Raw genomic sequence first — 23,925 nt, 5'->3', positions numbered from 1 at the left:
TTGAGGGAATAAAAAAAGTCCTTCCGTGTGAGACCTTGCATGCCCAAGTTAAAGGACAGGGACGCACAAAGATGTCAGATGGCCCAGAGACTCTGCTGGCAGGGACTGCCCGGTGGCCCCTGGGCATTCTGACCAGGGATCTGGGCTGGTACGCCCTTACTAAGGAGCTCAACCTCTCGGGGATTATACACTCAGTAGTTTTTGAATCTGCCCAGTGCTGGTTCAGCACAGATGTGGGGTCAGGCCACTGCTTAAGACACTTCAGCCTGGATTGCTCCACTAACCCAGGGCCAAATTGGGTACAGGTACCCCTGTCCCCACCCCCACAGTCCTGTTCTAGGTTGAACAGATCCTGCATCCTAGCAATGGCTCATGAGTGGCGCCTGGCGGTCCCCTGGGTCAATGCTTTGTTCTTCCACAACCCTACCCCTGCAACACCACGGAGGAAGTAGATAGGACAAGGAGACCATGTCTCCCCTGCACTCATTTTTCCCTGTGCCTTTCCACCTCCAGCTCTATCTCCCATCTGTGCCCAACCAAGATAGCAGGGCTAGAGCAGAGTGGGTGCTAAAGCCATAGACTTTTGAATCAGGCAGCCTGGGCTTTCATCTCAGCTCTGTCCTTACTGGCCTTGTGCAACATACTGAATTTTTCAGAGCTTCAGTGTCCTTGTCTGTAAAGTGGGAATCACAATAGAGCCCCTCACGGGATTGCCGTGAGGATGTAGCGCACTTAGTGTGTACGAATGGCAGAGACGCTTACCAGGGCTGTTGTAGTTGCTAATAGTAATAAAAGCCTCCTTTCATGGCTTCATTTATCCTTGTCCAAAGCTGAATTCTTTTTGGTAAAAAAAATAAAATGAAATAAAAACAGGGGCTCAGTTGTCCATCTTAAATGCTAATTTGCCTATTTTGCATAAATCTGCATGCTGAATTCTTTGCCTCCTGACCTTCCAGTGTTTAAGGTAAAATTAATTAGTGAAGTCTCCTGCCACTGCATGAAAACCTCATACTGGCCGGGCACAGTGGCTCACGCCTGCAATCCCAGCACTTTGGGAGGCCAAGGCAGACAGATCACAAGGTCAGGAGACCGAGACCATCCTGACTAACACGGTGAAACCCCGTCTCTACTAAAAATAGAACAACTAGCCAGTCATGGTGGTGGGCGCCTGTAGTCCCAGCTACTCAGGAGGCTGAGGCAGGAGAATGGCATGAACCCAGGAGGTGGAGCTTGCAGTGAGACGAGATCGCACCCCTGTATTCCAGCCTCGGAGACAGAGCGAGACTCTGTCTCAAAAAAAAAAAAAAAAAAAAAAAAAGAAAGAAAGAAAGAAAGAAAAGAGGCCGGGCGCGGTGGCTCCAGCCTGTAATCCCAGCACTTTGGGAGGCCGAGACGGGAGGATCACGAGGTCAGGAGATCGAGACCATCCTGGGTAACACAGTGAAACCCCGTCTCTACTAAAAATACAAAAACTTAGCCGGGCGAGGTGGCAGGCGCCTGTAGTCCCAGCTACTCGGGAGGCTGAGGCAGGAGAATGGCGTGAACCCGGGAGGCGGAGCTTGCAGTGAGCTGAGATCCGGCCACTGCACTCCAGCCTGGGTGACAGAGCGAGACTCCGTCTCAAAAAAAAAAAAAAAAAGAAAGAAAGAAAAGAAAACCTCCTACTAAAGGCAATGACACAATCAAGTTCCCGATTTTTTTTTTTTTTTTTTTTTTTTTTTTTTTTTTTTTTGAGATGGAGTCTCTGCTCTCTTGCCCAGACTGGAGTGCAGTGGTACATTCTCAGCTCACTGCAATCTCCACCTCCTAGGTTCAAGCGATTCTCTTGCCTCAGCCTCCCGAGTAGCTGGGACTACAGGCACGTGCCACCACACCTGGCTAATTTTTTTTTTTCTATTTTTAGTAGTGATGGGGTTTCACCATGTTGGCCAGGCTGGTCTCAAACTCCTGACCTCAAGGGATCCACTTGCCTCAGCCTCCCAAAGTGCTGGGATTATAGGCGTGAGCCACCGTACCTGGCCAGGTGCCTGATATTTTTAAACTAATCAACTTTATCCCATCTCAGATTAGATGGAAAATGCATCTGACAGTCTCCCTAGCCCTGAGAGAGAGAGAGAGAGAGAGAGAGAGAAAGAGCTGGTTGAGTAGGGAGGATACAAGCTGGAGCCCATCTTTGGGCCTGTGTTGGCTTCTGTCCATTCTGGTGCCTGCACAGACAGAAAGAGGGGGACTGGCCACTCCAGGCTGCTCAGGAGTAAAGCTCTGAAGAATTTAGGCCACTGTCCTTAAACACAAGGTACCACATCTCATGCTTCAGTGTCTTCTAGCCTGGCACACAGAGGGCATTGCACACTTAGCTTTGCATGCACATATTGAGAAGTCACTATACATGAGGTCCCCTGATAGGAATTGTGGCTGAGACAAGGAATTAATTTTGCCCCAAGGATCCCATTTGGAACAAGGCTGACTTCCAGGGGGAACTTGGTTCACTCAGAATCTCAGCCATTGTTCAAGTCAGTCTGACATTATCCTACCCCAAATGCAGGTTTTTTTACCTTGAGTTGAATGTTCCAAGTATTGGGTTCTCCATAGGGCAAGCCCAAGTCTTTAGAGTGTCCACCTCTTATTCCATGAGATCAAGAGCTAGCAGCCTTTAATAGGCAGTGGGGAATCACTTGATGAATTGCAGCCTCCTTCAAATGACCCAAGCCCGCCATCCTGCCTCCCTGGGCAGCCTCATGCCTGTGCCGGCCAGGAGAGCCTGCCCAGGGAGTCTCCACCACCCTGCCCTGCCCAGGTTCCCATGTGCAGGGCATCCCCAGAGGCCTCCTCACAAAAGTCCCTCAGCTGCGCTGCTCCCAGGTAGCCCCCGTCTGGCTCAATGAAATATGAGCTGCCGAGTGACAGCAGCTGTGTCTGAAGTGGCCCCAGATCCTATAATTACATCTCCCTTTATTACCTCTGCTAATGGCCCTCCAGGTCGACAGAAACGATCATAAATTAACAGATTATGAACTCCACTTGCCACAAATTATGTGCTTTTTTTTTTTCCTTCTTCAATTCTAGGAGCTTTTGATGCCAAATCACAGATGGGGGGATGGGGAGCTTGGGGAGAGCCTGAATGTTATTAGATGAGTTGGTGCAGATAAAACAATTTTCCTGGGGCAGCGGAGCTCCAAGTGGGAGCCCAGGGAGCCAGGAGCTCTGGGCAGGCCCGAGAGCCTCAAGGGGGCAGTGCCGCCTGCAGTGAGCCTGGCACAGGGACACCCCTGCACTCCCAGGGGCACAGGCCACCCCCAGACCATCCTGGTAGCCTCTTCGGGGGCCTCTTGGTCCCAGAGTTACTAATAACTTGAGCATGAGACCCAGCCCAGCTGAGGGAGGCAGGGGTGGAAGGCGCTTTACTGAAGGGCAGGGAGGAGTGCCTGGGCTCCCTCTGGATTTTAAATAAAAGAATTTGTGGTTCTAGTAAAGACGTCAGATGGGACAGATGGGTCAAAATTAAGAGTTCCAAATTCCCCATCCTACGCTTCCTTCCGGGAATTTCCTGGGCAGATACAACCACTGTGTGGGGTGTGTGTGTGGGTGGGGCGTGTGTATGTCCCTCAGTCCATGGGCTTATACCCTAACACTACTTTACACCTGCTTTTTCCATTTAATTATACAAAATAATAGCACTTACCTGTGCTAAGCAAGGTTCTAAGTGTTCCACGTGTCAGCTCATTTAATCTGAACAACCCCATGAGGTGAGTGCTGTTATTATTCCCATTTTACAGAAGAGGAAACTGAGGCACTGAGCGGCAGCGTGAGCAGCAGTTAGGAATCTGATCTCTGTGCTCATACGATGACACCCTTTTTGCCCCCTTGGGTATCGTTTCACGTCCACACAGAGTTCTACCTTATTTGGCACATTCGTTTAATTAAAAATTACATTTATATAATAATCACATGTATTACATTAGTTACCTTCTTTTTTTTCTATTTTGAATAATTTCAAGCAGTGATCTAATACCCTTTTACATTTATCTTTATGTCTTTATTCATATTTTTCTTTCTAGGAGAAATTTCTTTTTTTTTTTTTTCTTTTTGAGCCAGGATCTCGCTTTGTCATCCAGGCTGGAATGCAGTGGCGTGATCTTGGCTTACTGGAGTTTTGACCACGTGGGTTCAAGCGATCCTCCCGCCGCAGCCTCCCGAGTAGCTGAGATCACAGGCATGCACCACTGTGTCCGGCTAATTTTTAAATTATTTGTAGAGATGGGGTTTCGCCGTGTTGCCCAGGCTGGCCTTACACTCCTGGGCTCACGTGATCCTCCCACCTTGGCCCCCAAAGTTTGGGATTACAGGCGTGAGCCACTGTGCCTGGCCACTAGGAGAAATTTCTAGTGGTAGAATTGCTAGGTTGAAGGGAGCATGCCTTTTATTTTATTTTTAATTTAATTATATTTATGACTTACTTTTATTTTTAAGCATCTTAATCACTGACAGGGTTCAGAAGCCAAATGTAGACACAAATGTATATAACAGAAGTCTCACCTCTCCCTGTCCCCTCCCCTCCAACCTCCTGGAAGTCACCATTTTTTCTTTCTCAATTTTCCTTCTGGTGTTTCTTTTTGCAAATATTAGAAAATATTTGAACTATTTCAGATGTTAAAAGATATCAAATATCTCCCCCTCCCTTCCTTGCACAAAATGAAGAAGGCTGTATTACCATTCAGCGCTTTGGAGTATACATTTAGATTATCAAAGCTATTTTCAGGGCTTTTTGAAAATGTTCAGGGAGGAAGAGCGCAATCAGGGACTGAGTCCAGAACTCAAAGCAGCCTAGCAGAGGTTTGGGAACAGGCCTCCCGGGTACATCCTCCCATGGCAGCACAGAACTTTCCAAGTCCGGACTCCCTCCCACCACTGAAGAGCAGAGCCTGACTCCTACAAGACAGGCAAAGGCAGCTAGCCCTGAATCTGGGTCCAAAGATCTTAGAGTGTCTAACCAAGTACCGTGGGCACATTTTCTTGTCTCCTGGGAGTCGAAGCCCATGGCATTTGTCCATCCTCTCTCTCCTTTTAGCTGCAAAGGTTTGTCAGGCAGCTTCTTTGCTGTGCTTAGCCGTGGGGGTAGGGGAAGGAAGTGCTCAGTGTCTGTGCATCCTGGGAACTCAGAGCTGGGATGGGCCAACCAGGGGCACCTGGGCATGTGCCTCATCAAAGGTGCCCTCACCACCCCACTGGAGAGCTCAGCCCTCAAGGCTCCCCTTCCACAAAGCCTTCCCTAGACTCTTGTTTGGACCACCTTCCCCAGTTACATGCTCTCAGAGCCCTGCATTTGCTGTAGCTCTTCTCATATTCTAACTTTGTGCTGATTTGTACCCCTTGGTGTGTGTCTTCCCCTTCACTGTAAGCCCTTGAAGGCAGGGAGCAGTTCTGGACTGAGCACACCATTCTGTCCCCGGTGCCTAGCACCGGCCTGGCACTTAGTAGGTGCTCAGTAAGTTTTTGCTGAATGTCTCAAAGGGCAGGAAAGCATTCTAGTAACATCCTAATGATTGTACCTGCATGATTCACTGCACAGGGGACTTTTCCCCTGCGTTTCCAGAAGCCTAGTCCTTACCTCATCTTCTCTCTCTGCCACCTTCCAATTCAGCTGTCTGCTAATTTTGCTCCTGCCCTCCTCCATCTCCCCTCCAGTCTGTCTGCTTTTAGACCCCCTCCCCAGAGCTGTCCAACACTCCCCCCACACACTCTCCCGTGCTGGCTGATTGGTATCTGTTAATTAATGTTGCCCAAGGCCTCTCTCCTACTCAGAGACCTGATAAGGGAAATTGGATGTCCATTTCTATCTATCTTTTATTACCTCCCAGCTCCCCCGGCCACCACAGGCAGCCACACCCCCTCTCCCATGCAGGGAATCTGGACAACCCCCCCCCCCCCACACACACACACACACCCTGACCCTCTGTCACAGCCTCTCCCCTGAGAAGGTGCATCAATCAAAGCTCGCCTGTGTCGGTCGGTGTAATCACTCCTGCTCTTTGGTTGATCACCCACGGATTCTGTTAGCCGGTGGTGATCTGAGCCGTCAGTCTTGGGCACCGTGATAATTCACTTGGAGAATGCTCACAGGGTAAGGGTGGTCTGCCAAGTTGGGGGCCTTCAGCTCCAGGAGTGCCCCCTAAGGTTCAACTGCCATGCCTTGTGTGGAAGCCAGGGAAGAAGTGGCATTTGAAGACAGAGGACAGCAGATGGATGGAGTAGACCACGCAAGCCAAAGAGCTGGGTGATCCAGAAGCTCAGGACCACCCAGACCTCCAGACAAGTCCAGAGAGGAGAAGTGAGTGATGCCAATGCTGTGCCAACAACTACAATAATATTAATAGTAACAACAGCCACAGCCATTACCAGCACCCTGGCGTGTTGAGTGTTGATGGCGCCGGGAGAGGTGCCCAGCACTTTACATGCATCTCCTCTCTTCACCCCCACAGCACCCCACATCAGAAAGTGGCTTCCAGCCAGGGATGGGGTCTAAGTCAGCAAATGAAGTAGAAAGTCCTTCCTAGGCAAAACTAACCCTGAAAAAAATCCCTTCATGTCCGTTACCCATAGTGCATGGTGCAACAATTCTTTGAATAAATCCAGCATGTCCATGTTAGAACCAATCACTGAGTTTCTGTTTGGATCTCCAGTGAAGTTACTGCCTTGTGTTTGGTGGTTAAGATGTTTGAAAATCAGCTGACTTATTTATTTACTTACTCTGTCTTACTCTCCTATAAATCAAGATGTTAATTGACTTTGCCTAATTTAAGTGCGTGTATAATGCAATTCCAGTATATTATCATTGTTTTGCAGATGAGGACTCTCATCTCATCATTAGTAATAATAGCTCGGTAAATACTTAGTTTGTTCTGGAATCATCGTCTCAATTAGACCTCACAGCAACTCTCTGAAGTAGACCCTACTAAAAAACCATTTCCTAAATGAGGAAAGTAAGGTTTGGAGAAGTTGCATGGTTTTCACAAGGTCAGCCTACAGCTAGTAAATGGGAGTCAGCGTTCAACCCAGGCAATACCCAGAGCTCACTGGACAAGACAGTGTCGCAATTCTGGAGCCTTCTCCGTGCCCAGCTTCATTTTCACTGTGGAATCAGCCTCCTCAGTAGCAGGGAGCGGGGAACTCCCATGATTCCAAGCTCCCAGAACAGGACTGCTGGGTCATCGTGAAGCAGAGAATGATGGCCCAGGAAGGGGTGCTCTGACTCTGGGAGGACAGGCTGTCCTGTGAGAAAGTGCCCCTGACCCCGGGGACTCTTGATCTCTTAGCAGCCCCAGGCTGTGGTCGCTGGGGCCTTCCCCTGTGGCTTTGAACAGCTGTGTCCTCATTCTTGGTAAGGCCTGTGGGTTTCTGCACAGCTGAGGCTGCATCAAGGATCAGGTGTCATTTTCAAACACGAAAGCCTCGTCTGGTTTGAGCAGAGAGTGGGCCCTGGAAACTCCCCAGAGTGGCCGAGAGCTCGTAATGCTGCTCTCGTATGTACTCAGTCACTCCTCTAACTACAAATGCATTGAATGAATCAAAAAGCCTCTACAGACATTTGGAAAATACCATAGAACTAACAATAATAATGATAGCAACAACTGTCAACATCGACTGAGTTCTTATTTCAGTCTTTTCCGTGAATTCCAAGTCTGACACATTCCCCAAGGGGAGGACAGTGAGTCTTACACCACACAAGGAAGGCCCGGGGACAGGAACCAAGGGTGCCAGAGACACAGCCACACCCTACAACCTCTGCCCCCTAGCGAGCCCCAGGGAGGCTCCTGGTCTGCCCTTCTGACCTGCCACTGCCCTCTGTGTCCCCTCTTCCCGCAGGCTTCTCGAACCTCTCCCTGGGGGACCAGATGAGCCTGCTGCAGAGTGCCTGGATGGAGATCCTCATCCTGGGCATCGTGTACCGCTCGCTGCCCTATGACGACAAGCTGGTGTATGCTGAGGACTACATCATGGATGAGGAGCACTCCCGCCTCGCGGGGCTGCTGGAGCTCTACCGGGCCATCCTGCAGCTGGTGCGCAGGTACAAGAAGCTCAAGGTGGAAAAGGAGGAGTTTGTGACGCTCAAGGCCCTGGCCCTCGCCAACTCCGGTAAGGGCGGCAGCGGGGCCTGGAGGGGGAGATTATAGGGGTCTGCATGGGCCTAGTGAGCCCACCTCTGGGGCCTGTGGGCAGGACTGGCTGCCTTGGATAGAGATGAAAAGAAAACACTGAAATTTTTATCACCGAAGATTGTCCGAGAGGTGGCTTGCAGATAAAAAGTTGGTGATGAAGGCTGGCACTGGCTGAGCATTTCCTAAGCCTCAGACATCCAGACTGGCACACTGGCTAAGGACATGGGTTCTGAGGCCACATTGCTAAGGAGCAAATCCCATGTCTACCATTTGGGCAGGTTGCTTCACTCTGTGCCTCAGTTTCTTCATCAGTAAAAGGAAGGCAGCAAACAGTCCCTACTCTACAAGGCTATTGACAGGATTTCTTTATACATAATCATATTGCTTGCAACATGCTTGGCACATAAAAAGCACTCAATTATTTATTTGTTTATTATAGACAAGGTCTTGTTCTGTTGCCCAGGTAGGAGTGCTGTGGCTTGATCCTAGTTCACTGCAGTCTCAAACTTTTGGCTCAAGTCATCCTCCCACCTCAGCCTCCTGAGTAGCTGGGACTACAGGCATGTGCCATTACTCCAGCTAATTCTTATTTCTATTTTTTATTGAGATGGGGTCTCACTATGTTGCCCAGGCTGGTCCCAAACTCCTGGACTCAAGCAATCCTCTCACCTCAGCCTCCCAAAGTGTTGGCACTACAGGTATGAGCCACCACGCTCAGTGTCAACTTATTAAATTAGCTAGGAGTTTATTGAATTCTTACAAACAATCTGAGAGTAAAATTCTTATTGTTGCAACCCCATTTTACAGATGTGGAAACCGAGACCTGGAAAAGTAAAGAAAATCACCCAGGGTCACACAGTTAAAAAGTGTCAGAGTTAAGAGTCAAACCAAGATCCTCTGATTCCAAAATCAACCTGAACCTATACCCCATTCCTTGAATCTTTCAGTCAAATTGCTTGAACACAGGAGGATAAAACCTTCCCAACTGAGTGGTTTAAGCTGGAGTTACAGAGGAGGACTCACTCCATTTCATTAGCATCCACCAGCTTCTGGCTAGATTATCTGAGGAGAAAGGCAGGCACTGGGGAATGCCAGTGAATGAACTTGAATGGAACCATTATCTGCACTGAGAGAGCTTCCACACTATTCAGGGAATGGTGCTGGGTGCCAGGGGCTGCAGGAGAAGGATAAATACAGGGTACCCTCCCTAAAGAGAGCACATGTCAGGAATCACACACATGATTCTGCTGCAGAGCAGTGTGTGGCTGAGTTAACCGTCCAGGTCTGGGTCAGATAGATCCAAATTCAAATTCTGTCTCTGACACTTCCTAGCAGTATGACCTTGGGCAACTCAGTGTTCTTGTGTGTTCAGTGGGGATATTCTGAGCACCTCTTCCAAGTACTTTTTTTTTTTTTTTTTTTTTTTTTTTTGAGACAGAGTCTCGCTCTGTCACCCAGGCTGGAGTGCAGCGATACAATCTCGGCTCACTGCAACCTCTGCCTCCCGGGTTCAAGCGATTCTCGTGCCTCAGCCTTCTGAGTAGCTGGAACTACATGCAGGCACCACCACATCCAGCTAATTTTTGTATTTTTAGTAGAGACAGGGTTTCACTATATTGCCCAGGTGGTCTCAAACTCCTGGCCTCAAACGATCCACCTGCCTTGGCAGATGTGAGCCACCACGCCCATCCCCAAGTGCTTTTGTGAGTATTAAAGATCGACTGACAATAAGGCACTCAGCCTGGTGCCTGGCCTAGAGGAAATGTTCAATAAATATTAAATATTATCATTATTATTAATGACAGAGGACCCAAAGTGTTATTAGCATATGGAAGAGGGAGAACTGGCTCCCAGATGTAGACAGTACACACAGGGTACCAACTGGTTTGCTCAATACTGTCCTGCTTTAACTGAAAGTCCCATATCCCAGGAAACTTGTCAGTCCCTGGCAAAATGGGACAGTTGGTTGCCCTAGCACATGGCTTCGTGGCGCATGCAGGGGGTGCTGTTGATGACCCACTTGGATCCCTTTTACTGGGTTAGTGCATCCATCCCCCAGCTGCTAACAGCTCATAGGTACCCCTTTGCAGGGCCTGCCCTCCTCTGCCTTGCCCAGAGGGTTATGTGGCCCTTTCCTTGGCACCACCAGGCAGTGGTGGACCCACATGGGGACAAAAGTCCAGATCAGAGCCCTGCATGGGCTCAGGCTAAGCCAAGGTCCCATCTTTGCCTTGCTTTCTCCTTCTCTGTGCTTCCTGCCTCTCCACTTCCTTTCTCCTGAACACATGCCCTCCAAAATGTCTCTGTCTAAACCCCTGCCTCAGGCTCTGCTCCCAGGGAACCTGATCTAATACAGAAAAGGATGTCACTTTTTTAGTTCAAATCTTTTATTAATAAATGAGTGCAAAATAATAATAAAAATTTTACATACGTCCACAGAGAATATTTACACATTGAATTCCAAAATTGTAGTGCATTCTTTGTTAGAGAATCCTAATGCTGTTTTCTTAAAGTATAGTTTTAGATTTACAGAATAACTTTTTTTTTTTTTTTAAGACAATCTTGCTCTTGTTGCCCAGGTTGGAGTGCAGTGGTGCAATCTCCGCCCACTGCAACCTCTGCCTCCTGGGTTCAAGCGATTCTCCTGCCTCAGCCTCCTGAGTAGCTGGGATTACAGGAACCTGCCACCACACCTGGCTAATTTTTGTAATTTTAGGAGAGACACAGTTTCATCATGTTGGCCAGATTTATCTCAAACTCCTAACCTTAGGTGATCCACCTGCCTTGGCCTCCCAAAGTGCTGGGACTACAGACGTAAGCCACCACACCCGGCCAATTTGCAGAATAATTGAGCAGATAGTACATAAAGTTCCAGACACCCACTCCATCCAAGTCCTCCTTCCCCAGTAGTTTCCTCAATTATTAATATCTTGCATTAATGCAGTAATGTGTTACAAATAGTGACCCAATATTGACATATTATTAAGTAAAGCCCATAATTTCCATCAGGGTTCACTCTTTGTGTTGTATTGTTCTTTTTTTTTTTCTTTAAGATGGAGTTTCGCTTTTGTTGCCCTGGCCGGAGTGCAATGGTGTGTTCTCGGCTCACCGCAACCTCTGTCTCCTGAGTTCAAACCATTCTCCTGCCTCAGCCTCCCGAGTAGCACGTGCCACCATGCATGGCTAATTTTTATATTTTTAGTAGAGACGGGGTTTCTCCATGTTGGTCAGGCTGGTCTCAAACTCCCGACCTCAGGTGATCCATCTGCCTCAACCTCCCAAAGTGCTGGGATTACAGGCATGAGTCACTGCACCCAGCCGACTGTGTTGTATTGTTCTATAGGTTTTGACAAATGCATAACAACATGTTTCTACAATGACGTATCATACAGAATAGCATCACGGTCCTGTGCTTCACCTACACAGAGGGGAGCATTTGAACCAGGCATTGCTGAGGGCTTGGGGGTTCCAACGGGTGGAGGAGGAGCAAAAGCAGTTAAAGCAGAGGAAGCAAGGTGCATGAAGCCAGGTATAGGAAGGCTGGCCAGGCTTTAGAGCTCAAGTCCTCTATTCTGGGCTCTCCTTACTTACACCAGACACAGAGCTCAATCTTGGCTGTGTTGGGAGAGGCAAATAAAGAGGTGGTGTCTCCTCCACTCTTACTTGGTCCTCAGTACTGGACCACACCACACTAGCTTTCAGCTGCTCTTCTGTTGATCTCACATGGACCTGCACACATACACATATGCACATGTATACATACAAACACATGCACATGCCTAGACACCCACACGTACACACACATGTGAACACACATATGTGCATGCACGTACCCACATATGCACCCACATACATGTGTATACACACATACACACACACCCCCACCTGAGGACCTGTGGTGGTTTGTCGATATGAGTCCATCAGGAGCTTCTGTTGGCATCAGACTTTGCCTGAGTGCACTTTGTCATATGGTATGAGGTTTCAGGTCTCCGGACTTCTTGCCCCAGTGACACGTAGAGAGCCATCCTGCAGCTGGTGCACAGGATGAGAAGCTGGAGGTGGAGGAGGAGTCTGTGATGTTCAGGGCCTTGGCTGACCCCCAAGAGTCGACAGACATTGCTTATTCCAGAGAGCCGCAGGCCTTGATGACGGGAATGCTTCCTTCCCAGCACGGAGGGATTGAGCACGAGGCCCTGTGGCTACCAAGCAGATACTCAGAAAGCAGGCTGGCTAGTGTTTTTTTTTTTTTAAGTAATGGTTTTCCCGCCTAGGCGACAGAGTGAGACCCTTTCTCAGAAACAAATAAATAAATAAAATAAAGTAATGATTTAAAGGAGTGCTTGCCAAAGTACCTGTGATGAAGGACCCATTCTTAGGTGTTTCAAAATGTTCAATCCATTATGGATAGATCATTTTGTAAAGTACAACAGAAACAAATTATTAGAAAAATGAAATTAAAAACCAGATGTACAAAACATGAGTCAAATTTTTACATTTTTACATATAACAGACATAAATATAAATCATCCTTCCAAAGTGCTGTAAAGTTTCTAAATGCTTACTCTCAGTTTCTTATCACAGACCAGTAACATCCAGAGGGCAGGCAGGAGCCAGTCTGTGTACCACACTTTGAGCAGGCTGGGTTTAAAGCATGTACTTCAGAGTCAGTGAGACCTGGGTTCAAGTGCTGCCTCTGCCACCTGCTGGCTGAGTGTCTGGCAACCTGACCTTTGAAAGCCTCAGTTTCCTCATCTGTGAAATGGGGAGAACAGCAGCTCATTGTGAAGAACGTGCAGTGACGCACATAAGGCCGTGGGCACCGTGCTTGGCACAGATCCCTCCTAGCTCACTGTGTTTCTGTTGGGCTCTGCGGGGCATAGTGAGTGGCCTGGGGAAGAGGAGCCAGTTGGAGGTAGCCCCTGCTTCCAAGGGAGATAAGACATGAACTCGGATGTGGCAGAAAGAGCCAGTGATTCCTGGCATAAGAGAGGATCATGAAAAGGGCTCAAGGAGGAAAGAGTAAATTGTTTTCAGCTGGGGAGGCAGACGCTGAGTGGGGTCTTAAAGCAAGAGATGATTCGGTAGGATGGGAAGAGGGAGGGTAAACTTCTGTAGTGGGGCCATTGGCTCCAGGCGGGAAATGGGGAAAGAACAGGCCAGTTTGGGGGAGAGACTAGAAAAGCAGGCTGGGCTCAGACCAGAAGCTCAAGGGCTGTGAAGGGATTGGATTGTGATGGGGTCAGTACAGGGAGACAGGAAGCGTTGTACCGAAGTGACCCTCCCCAGCCTTGACGGAGAAAGATCACCCAGGCACAATAGAGAAAATGTGTTGGCTGGAGAAGGGATGGGTGCCAGGAGACAATTGAGGTGTCCTAGCAGCAGCCGCCAGGGCCACCATGGGTGCCACTGCTGAGGCTGAGTGCACGGGATGATTCAGGTGTGGGTCCAGTAGCTCAGGGGGCTGACGCTGGGCAGAAGTGCCCAAGCACATCAGAGGCAGACTGTGACCCCACACCACGGCCCCCTTGGAGCCTGCTGGCTGCCGTTTACCCCACATCCCAGCCATCCCCAAAGCTCCCTGACAGCAGGAAAAATTCATAGCCATTGATTTTGTAATTAACAGTTTATCAATGCCATCAATACAGACCTGCTGATGGATTGCAAAGAAATTAATCTTGCAATGTTATTTTATTTCATTTTTGGTCGAAGGCAGCTGCCAATTTTGGCCTCCTTGGGGAGAGTGGGGGGAGGATGGAGAGGGCGGGGAGAGGGAGCTGGCAAGAGACAGGAGCCCAGATGGCAGGGCCCAGCCATGTTAGGTACCCACTCTGTAAGTGGCCGAGAGTGTAGGAATGGGGCCTTGCTTCGTCTCCCACCTGATGACGAAGGAGTGCTTACTGCCTTGGTAGCAGGGAGCAGAAAAATGTGGAGGAGGCTTGGATGTGGGGCCAGTGAAGACCCAGCCCTGCAAGGACACTCACCCCAGCCTGAGTCCCCACAGGAATAACACTACCTGACACTGATTAGGTGCTAACCAAGCTCTGGGTAATGTGCTGCTTCAGTCACCCTCACCGCAACCCTGAGTCCTCACTCCCGTGTTTTTCAGCCGGCTCAGACCCAGCTGTCACGTGGCCATCAGCAGGTGCCTCCCTGCTATGCTGGGATATAGGTAAATTTTGTTTGAACCCCTAGGTCATGGCCTAAGTTCAAAACCTTTCCCAAGATTTTAGAGAACTCCCAACAGCTCCCTCCATCACCGTGCCCCATGCTGCCACCACGGGGCACCCTGACACGGAGCTCAGCCCCTATATCTGTGCCTGTATTCTGTGTCCTATAGACAGAATTTTGTCAGGTTAGCAATTGCACTGAAGACTTGGGGAGCTGGTGCCTGGCAGCGGCAGCTGCAGTGGTTGTCATGGTGTTAGCCGTGATGGGGCTAGGGGCGGTGGTAAGGGTGATACTGCTACCAGGGCACTGACTTGTGACAAGTTCTGTTATAAACCCTTGACCTGTTTAACTCCTTTAAGCCCTTGAGGTAGGCATGGCTATTATCCCATTTTACAAGTGAGGAAAATGAGGCACAGAGAGGTTAATAACTTGCCTAAAGTCACACAGCCTGCAAGTAAGGTACACAGGATTTCAACAGTCTGGCTCCAGTGTCTCTGCTGCCACCCCCTGGTGACCTCTTGAGAAATGTCCTCTGTAGATGCCAGTCTCTCCCTGGGTTTGAGCCCCAGCTCTGTCATTAGCTTCTGTGACCTCCGACTGGCAGTTAACCTCTCTGAGCCTCAGATTGGCTCTCTGTGAAGTGAGGGTTCTGAAGATACCCCTGCCTGCCTCCATGCTGCCACCTGGACCCCGAGATGACACCCATGCCAGGCAGCACTCCCCGGACAAGCCTGCTAATGCTCGTCCTTGTGCCTGCAGATTCCATGTACATCGAGGATCTGGAGGCCGTCCAGAAGCTGCAGGACCTGCTGCACGAGGCGCTGCAGGACTACGAGCTGAGCCAGCGCCACGAGGAGCCCCGGAGGACGGGCAAGCTGCTGCTGACACTGCCCCTGCTGCGGCAGACGGCCGCCAAGGCCGTGCAGCACTTCTATAGCGTCAAACTGCAGGGCAAAGTGCCCATGCACAAACTCTTCCTGGAGATGCTGGAGGCCAAGGTCTGATGGCCCTGCACACGGACCAATACCCACCTACAGACGGACAAACGGACAGACCGAGGTGGAGACCTCCGCAGCCACCAGCCTCCACCTTCAACCCCTGTATCATGGCTCTGAGCTGTCCCAGAGGCAGGGGTTTCTCACCTCCTGGCTGTGTGCAGATTCTCGGGTGCAGTGGGGCGGGGGACGGGGATTGGGGGGCAGGGGTGCGGGGCTCATCTATAACTGGCTTTTTCTTTGGTATGTCTTTCCTTCTCCATGGGCGGTGCGGAGGCCTGGGCCAGGGCTGACTCCCTTCGGGAGTGGAGACCACTGGAGCAAGTGCCCCCTCCCCTCCACTGAGCCACCAAGAGGCAGCGTGTGCATTTCCAAACTCCCTTGCCTCCTCCTCGCTCCGCGGCCTGGGTGGGCAGTGCTCAGGCTGGGTACCACCCGGACATTTTCCTTCTGCAGAGGGCAGGTGTGCAAGGGACAGCAGCATCTTTCTTCCAGAGGCCCTGCCTGCTCTGAGATTCTCTGGGGCCCCTCAAGAGGCCCCATACCTTCCACAGTTCCCACTCAGCTTTCAGCCAGGGCGGACCCACAGGAGAGCAGCAGCTAGAGCTCACGTGCTTCCTGGGCACCCCACCCCTCGGGGCCTAGCCCCCTGCCTGTCACCCACCGTGCCAGTGTCCACCTGTCCTCCTCCTCTTCTTCTCCTCCCCTGGGAGTCCCATGCTAATTCCTGACCCTACCTCAGAGCTCACTCACCCAGTGGGTTCAGCCAGCCACAGTGACTCCAGGGCCTGTAGACAGGAACGTGCTGGCACAGAGAAAAGCGGGGACCATATCATCCTCCCCAGAACCCTCTCCTGCTTCCTGCCTTCCCCCTCTCCCTGAAGGGCAGGTCCAGGCCAGGTGAGCCTGTGAGAAGCTCAGGAGCCTGGCTCCATCTGAGAGCACTCCGGGGGCGGGGGGGAGGATCAGGGCAGGATGGGCAGAGGCCCAGACCCATCTTTACCAAGCACAGAAAGGCCCAGCAGCTGAGTAAGTAGGCAGGGGAGCCCCAAAGAGAGGAAGCTCAGCGGGGTAGCCTGCCTCATCCTTCCTGGCTTCCCTTCCCTGCACTCAGCATCATACCGCAGGGCTGGTGTGCCCGTGCCACAGGAGGGGTGCCCTCACACCACCCTTGCACCACCAGAGGTTTGGTGTAGGTCCCCTGGGCACTGTGAGCACGCCAGCTCTCTGGCAGGACGCCTGCAGTCCCCCTGCCTGTGCCGGGTGACCAACCATCCTGGGATGTTTCTTTGTCCCAGGAAACTCCTGCACTCCAGGCACATTGGGACAGTGGGTCACCGTATTTCTGTGGACGGCCATGAAAGTTTTCACTCATTCAAGGGGCAGCCCTGAACACCCATTTGTGCTCACATGTTGGCTAAGGGCAGCTTAGAGGATCTCCCAAGGACGAAAGAGTATCAAGCCATGATGGAAAATGCCCCTTCCGGATCAGCTGCCTTCACAAGCAGGAATCAGAGCAACCCCCCGGGGATCCCCAGTCAATGCCCTTCTAGTCCACCCCCCTCACCGAGAGAGGCAGGCAGATCTCACCTGGCACTAGGACACCAGGAGGCCAGGTGCCTTTCTGCAGCTTTTCCACAGAAGCCCTGGTCCTGCCTCCCTGGTTCTACCCCAGGAACCTCCCAGCCTGGGCTTCCGGGCTCGGACGTGCTGAGGTCATCCCAGACAGGAGGAATGGCTGAAATCCACAAACCGCAGAGCAGCTCTCTGATGGTGTCCCACACAGAAAATGTTAAGGATTCCAAGAGTCCTCCCAGACCAGTGGTGTGTCCCCCACGGCTCTGCTTGCCTTTGGGGAATCAGGTCTGAGTCACTTGATGAGTAGGTACTGGAGCCATTACCCAGGATGCTGCATGCCTGGCCCTCCATGCAGCCCATCTTCCCTCATTTGGGTGGAGGCACACATTTGGGGCAAAGGCCCCTTCCTAGCATCAAGGAACACCAGCTACAAACCAAGTCTAGCACAGTGTTTAGAGGCTCTGCCCCGAGGTTCTGCTCCGGGGAAACCGTCACAGTAGAGACCTTGGGGTGTGCACTTTGGGGGTCCCTCAGTCTCTCTGTCACCCTGTTCTGTCACTTCCTGCTCAAGCTGGAGGACCCAGGCGGCAGGGCATCATGCCCAGCTGGTATCTGCTGTCCGTCTTTTCTAGGGAAAGCATTTCTGGCTCACCATGTAACATCTGGCTTGGAGCGTGTTGGTGTTCTGCACACTGCCTCACTGGACCTAGTGTTGCTGCGAGTGGCCTCACTTCAGAGCCCCTTTAGCAGAGTGGGGCGGAAGTCCTGTTGGTTGGTGTCCATGAGGTGGAAGCTGCTTTTATACGTAAACCTCAGATCACAACAGGAAACGTGTCAGTAACAATGGAACTCCATCTAATGGGAAAGTTCCTGGCACTGAAAGGGTCCATTGGACGCTCAGAAAAGAAGTTTAGGGGCCAACTTCTTACCTGGAAGCCTGGCCAGATGAGAACCCTCTCCGGGGGACAGGACTGACGTAGTGGAAGGTGGTGAAGTGAGGAGAGTTTAGGGGACCCTTCCCCCAATGGAACAGATCTCAAGTTTACCCCAAACCTGCCATTTCTGGAAAATCTGTAAAGAGGAAACAGCCCGTCTCAGTTGTACTCTCATGATACAGGTCATTTGAAATGAACCAAGAAATAAAACATAAAAATCCAACCATGGAGAAGGTGGTATGGCTGGGTTTTGTTTGGTCCCCTTGTCCTCATACATTCTAAAGTTTCCAGACTGGCTTTGTCACTTTGTGAACTCATCATGTGTGAAACCCAATCTTTGCATATAGGGAGCTTCCTCGGGCCACACTTTAAGAACCAAGTAAGAGACTCTCAAGACTCCAGCAGAGTCGGGAGGCCATGGCAGAGCCTTAGAGGAGCTGGAACCTGCACCCACCTGTGTCGGGGGCCCCCTTTCCCCATAGACTCCGCCCTCCCTCTGTGCAGATGGAAGTGGCAGGGGAGGGTGACCAGCTTGTGACAAGAAGACCGAAGGGTCCAGAGTCCATGCTCATGGAACAGCACCAAAGAAAAGCACTATGTGGAAAGATTGTTTTATTTTCTAATAATGATAATATGGCTGGAATGGCTTCTTAAGATGTATATATTTTTTAAAATGGCAGTTCCCCATTGCAGCATCACCTACTTGTACGTCTTTCGGCCTCTGTATATGTTCTCCCAGAGATCCCCATGTAAATCAAATGCCCTAGGATTCTTCCATCCTGGTCCCATGTATCTGGAATCTAATAAATAAGGAAAGGAACTATTGAGTTTCTTCACACATTGTCTTTCTGGGCTGACTGTCCCCTGGACAGCATTGCCTTCGGGTCTCAGGCCGAGGCTAGGAGAGGCCGTTGGAAGAGGCAACCCAGCCACAGTGTTCCCTGGGGAGTCCCATGGTGTCATTTTAAAAGCATGTTCATCAGCAAGCTCAGGAATGCAACTGGAGAAGTATGCTGCAGGTCTGAGAAGTTCCCTGTTGCTTTTATGCTTTTAATATCAATGGCAAGGCAATCATTAATGCCAGAGAAACGAGATATCAGATATATGTAAATGAAAACCAATTCATTGCCTTAGGATTTGGAATTGCAACTGTGACACACACAACACTGATAGCACAGCCCACGTGTTATTCCAGGACACACACAGGACCAGTGAGAAGCAGAGGGGAGGGCCTGAAAGAGATCAAAGAAGACATTTCAAGATGCCTTTTGTTGCAAGTAAAAGACACTCTAGCTTATACCAGCTTACTGGATTTATATGTGAGTGCAGAGGTGGGGTAGGCATCAGGCAGGGTTTGATCCAGAGGTTCACAAAGTAAATAGAGTTATGGTTCAACTTTTCTGATTCCCCCTGTTCTTCTGTGTGTTTGTTTCATCCTTATGCTGGCCTCTTTCCTGATAGCAAGAAGGCTGCCAGTTTTTTGTTTCACACCCTGGGGGAGAGAGAAAATCTCTTTCTGCAAAAATGGAAAATGTCTGAACTCCTTTCTGAACTCCACTGGGTTTTGTGTCTATCCCTAAATGAATCCCCATGACCAGCTTGGGGTAGAATTAGTTCCACTCAGTGGCCTAGCTGCCATACTGTGGGAAAGGGGTGGGTTGGAAGTCTAGAAGTCTAGAAGACAGCCAACCATAATGCCCACAGAACCCACATACGTGGACAGCTCAGGGGCTGGTCAACTTTCAGTGAGAGGTTTGTGAGTCTCCTGAAGCTCTTGAAAGATACGAACCACATGGTTATCTTTGCATTCAACACCTTCATGCATGATATGCATTATGTACTTGTGGGAATGAAAGTACTCAATTTATAGATTCTTTTTAGGTAATTCACCTTAAAAGAATGCACACATGGCTGGTATTTATGCTGCTTTCTTAAGAAAAAAGTAATTAGGAAAAAAAATTCAACCATAATATCATGTAATGCAGTCAAAATGAAAATCTTGATTTGATTATCTGTATACTAGGATATTCTGTGCTACTTTTTCCATTTATACATGTAATTGTGATCAGACCAACTAATAGCTCATATTTTCAAAGACTTAACCCTCATCCATATCTCCATCTCCATTCATTCTCTAGTCTCTCTTTTGTTGTTGTTGTTGTTGTTGTTGTTGTTTTGTTAGCAAAAAAGTGAAGCTTCAAAGAAAGGGGAAAAACTCAACTAATAGTCATTCATTCATTCTTTCATTCATTCAACAAATATTTACTGAGGATCTACCCTGTGCCAGACACTATTCTGGGCACGGAGACTATCTCCATAAAGAGAACAAACAAGGCTGAGCACGGTGGCTCACATCTGTAATCCCAGCACTTTAGGAGGCCTAGGCGGGTGGATCATGAGGTCAAGAGTTTAAGACCAATTCTGGCCAATATGGTGAAAACCCATCTCTACTAAAAATACAAAAATTAGCTGGGCATGGTGGCATGCACCTGTAGTCGCAGCCACTCGGGAGGCTGAGGCAGGAGAATGGCATGAACCTGGGAGGCGGAGGTTGCAGTGAGCCGAGATCGAACCACTGCACTCCAGCCTGGGTGATAGAGCGAGGCTCTGCCTCAAAAAAAAAAAAAAAAAAAAAAAAAGAGAGAAACAAGAACAAACTAAATCCATCTTCATTTTTCATGGAGCAGACAGTCTATTGGGAGGAAGAGAGAGAAAATAAGCACAGCAAATAACCAAATTATATAGTTTGTTAGAATGTATATAGTGTAAGTGAGTTGGGGGGAAGCAAGGTATGGGTGAGCAGAAAAGGGGTGGACGCTACAATTTTTTTTTTTTTAAGACAGAGTCTGGCTCTGTCTCCCAGGCTGGAGTGCAGTGGCGCAATCTCGGCTCACTGCAAGCTCCGCCTCCCAGGTTCACGCCATTTTCCTGCCTCAGCCTCCTGAGTAGCTGGGACTACAGGTGCCCGCCACCACGTCCAGCTAATTTTTTGTAGTTTTAGTAGAGACGGGGTTTCACCACGTTAGCCAGGATAGTCTCGATCTCCTGACCTCGTGATCCGCCCTCCTCAGCCTCCCAAAGCGCTGGGATTACAGGCATGAGCCACTGCGCCCGGCCTACAGTTTTTCAAGGAGTGATCAGAGCAGTCTCAATGAGGATGTTACACTCAACAACAAAAGTTAAAGAAAGTGAGGATTATGTGGGTGTATGGAGGGAGAGGTCTTCATGCAGAGAGAGCAGCCAGGGCAAAGGCCCTGGGGTAAGACTATGCTTGGCGTATTCAGTAAGCATCAAGGAAAGGAGTGTGGGTGAAATGGAATGTGTGAGGCCCTGGGAAACAAGGGACACAAGGTGATAGTAAGTGTGGCTCTCACGCTGAGAGATTACATGAGGAACCAGTGGAAGCATTTGAATACAGGGGTGATGCAATCACACATTTTAATAGGACCACTTTCAGTTGTTTTGTGGTTTGCTGGGCTGTTGTTTCTTTGAAAGTGTCTGACTGGACATTGAACATGGTGTTGGGGTTTTATCTAGGTCATGTATTTAAATAGGGGTCTTCAGAATGGGGCCAGGGTGGAAGTACATGGGATAGGTGTGTCATTCTCAAGTCTTCCTGGGCCACCAGAGGCACCTGGCTGGCCCTACCTTTGTGCCCACCCCTATCTTAGTTTTGCCCCAAACTTGTCATGGGGGCTCTGGTTGTCCCTCTCCTCTTTCAGTTGCTGTGTTAATAACACGCTCCAAAACGACAGGGTAGAAGCAGGAAGACCAGCTAGAAGACCGCTGGTGAGGTGACTGTGGCTTGGAGCAGGGACGTTTCAGAGCAGGTGTTAAGAAGCGCTGGGGGCTGGCCAAAGTGGCTCATGCCTGTAATCCTAGTACTTTGGAATGTCAAGGTAAGTGGGCCACTTTGAGCTCAGGAGTTGGAGACCTGGGCAACCTGGTCAAACCCTGTCTCTACAAAAAGTGCAAAAATGAGCTGGCGTGGTGGCTCACACCTGTGGTCCCAGCGACTCAGAGGCTGAAGCTGAAGGATAACTTGAGCTGGGAAGCGGAGGTTGCAGTGAGCCAAGATCGCATCACTGCACTCCAGCCCGGGTGACATGGCAAGACTCTGTCTCAAAAAATAAATAAATAAAAAGAAGTGCTGGGGTTCTAGATCTATTTTGAAGCCGCCAGATTTGTTGATAAGTTGAATGTGGAATGTGAAAGAAAGAAAGGAGACGTAGGTAATTCCAAAGATTTCGGCCCCAGAAACTGGAAGGAGTAAGGTTGTTATCCACTGAGATGGGAAAGACTGAGGGAGGGCAAGCTTGGGAACTGGGTGAGAGAATCAATCGTGTTAAGGGTGAGATGCTATCACAGGTCCATGGGAGACGTATTGCCAAGAAGGCCTTAGACCGTAGGGCAGGTTAAACAGGAAACAGGAAATGTGCTTCCCCCAGTAACAGATGTAGCACTGGTGGTCTTTCCCGGCTAAGAATTCCTTCTCACACCCAGCCAACCCCTCCACTGTTCTCTACCTGTCCTCATAGGCAAGAAAGTAAATTAAACCGGTGAACATAGGTTTGTGGAGTAGAAGGAGCTTAGCGATCACCTTTTATGTCATTATTTGTCAGCTGAGCGAAATAACCCAAAAGTGAGCTTCTGGGGAAAAGACCCTCGCTAGAAGAATCAGAACTTAACCTCATCCTTGATGTTTCAAAAACAGTGTGGTGTGCTGGGAAGCTCGCTGTACTGGCAAGTACACAACTGCTTGACTAGATTTAGACCAGGAGTTCACAAATGGGGGCAATTTCCCCCCCAGGGGACACTTGGCAATGTCTGGAGATATCTTTTGTTGTCACACTGAGTGTAGCTACAGGGGTGGAGGCCAGGGATGCTGCCAGATATCCTACAGGGCATGGGATAATCCTCCACTGAAAGAATTATCTCACCCCAGATGTCAGTGGTGCTGAAGTTGAGAAACCCTGTTTGGATGTACTCTGGGCATTATTAAGGAAGAACTGGAAGCCATTCTTCTAGAAGGGCCCCTGTGTTCCACCCAGAGTTCCAGGAAACACAGTGTGGGGGCGTCAACTCCTGTTACCAAGATCTTCCCCCCAGTGCCATCTGCACCCCACCTGGTCTCACTCTACCCTGACGCTTCTATCAGGGGCAAACATCCCATGCTCTCATGAGCAGTTTCTGTTCAGACTCAGCCTTCAGGTCCAACCAAGTTCTTCCCCCCAATGCCATCTGCACCCCACCTGGCCTCACTCTACCCTGACACTTCTATCAGAGGCAAACATCCTACGCTCTGCATGAGCAGTTTCTGTTCAGACTCAGCCTTCAGATCCAAGGAGAGACCGCTCTGGTCCTGCAGTCTGCCCCGGCCTGGTTCTTTTCTATGTCAACTTTTGGTTTTGTGAAGCCAGGCAGCACCTGTGGCTTCAGGTCTCAAAGAAGTGGAGACCCTTCTTGGCAGACCTAAGAGACCCCCGTTGAAGTGTGCTAAGAACAAAGGTGACTCTACATCCTCATCTTCCTCACCCCAAGTGGCCCCAGTCCCTGGCTGCCTATCCCTAGAGTTGTGGTCTACCTCTGGGTTTTCTCTCATTATATCCTCCCCTTGCATGGATGGGCAGGGGCTCCTGGGGTTGGCCATTCGAAGTCCAGCATCTGATGGTCAGAAGTGAAGCCTTCTCTGCAGAATGGTGGGGGAGGAGAGCTACGAGACTTTTGAGACCTTTCCTCCTACTTACTTTTTCAAGGCAATTGATCTCACTTCTATAGACATCTCTCCCTTATCAGCCCAAATGTCCCACCCACCTATGCAAAGATCCCATTGTCAGCTGTCACAAACCAGGACCAAGTCACAAGGCACCAGGGCTTTCACTTGGGTACTGAAGAGTCTCTTCCACTTCCCTTGTGGAGGAGAAGGACAGGCAGAGCTTTCCATCCCCTTCTCCCACAGGCACACAAGACAAGCTTGGAGCAAGACTAATACAGGGGTGGGCAAAAAGGAGGGGGCCAACCAGGTGCCTGGGCTGCCCCAACAACCCACCTGTCATGTGGTCTATACTTCCACGCCACTCCCCCTTTTTTTTT

At 49.8% G+C, this 23,925-nt stretch overlaps 1 protein-coding gene and 1 long non-coding RNA gene across 6 annotated transcripts in view; one reads left to right on the top strand and one right to left on the bottom strand.

Annotated features, from left to right (window-relative positions):
* The window catches only part of LOC105495866 (estrogen related receptor beta), a 190,746-nt gene extending 172,093 nt beyond the window's left edge, over positions 1–18,653 (top strand). For 2 of the 4 annotated variants that reach the window (XM_011765751.3, XM_011765750.3), the window contains exons 6-7: positions 7,864–8,133; positions 15,084–18,653. In XM_011765751.3, coding sequence (XP_011764053.1) covers positions 7,864–8,133; positions 15,084–15,328 — 515 coding nt within the window. In that variant the 3' untranslated portion in view covers positions 15,329–18,653. The remainder of the gene's footprint in view (positions 1–7,863; positions 8,134–15,083) is intronic. The other 2 variants (XM_011765752.3, XM_071099817.1) reach the window with 1 other exon arrangement.
* Positions 10,672–23,925, bottom strand: part of LOC105495867 (uncharacterized) — a 157,697-nt gene continuing 144,443 nt past the window's right edge. For both annotated transcript variants that reach the window (XR_003021358.2, XR_011625695.1), the window contains 2 exons: positions 18,536–18,632; positions 10,672–17,968 (listed from right to left, as the gene is read on the bottom strand). This is a non-coding gene — a long non-coding RNA (uncharacterized lncRNA). The remainder of the gene's footprint in view (positions 17,969–18,535; positions 18,633–23,925) is intronic.

This window comes from Macaca nemestrina, chromosome 7, assembly GCF_043159975.1.
Source record: "Macaca nemestrina isolate mMacNem1 chromosome 7, mMacNem.hap1, whole genome shotgun sequence".
In the NCBI taxonomy this organism is placed as follows: domain Eukaryota; kingdom Metazoa; phylum Chordata; class Mammalia; order Primates; family Cercopithecidae; genus Macaca; species Macaca nemestrina.
This window is presented reverse-complemented; position numbering and strand designations above follow the sequence as displayed.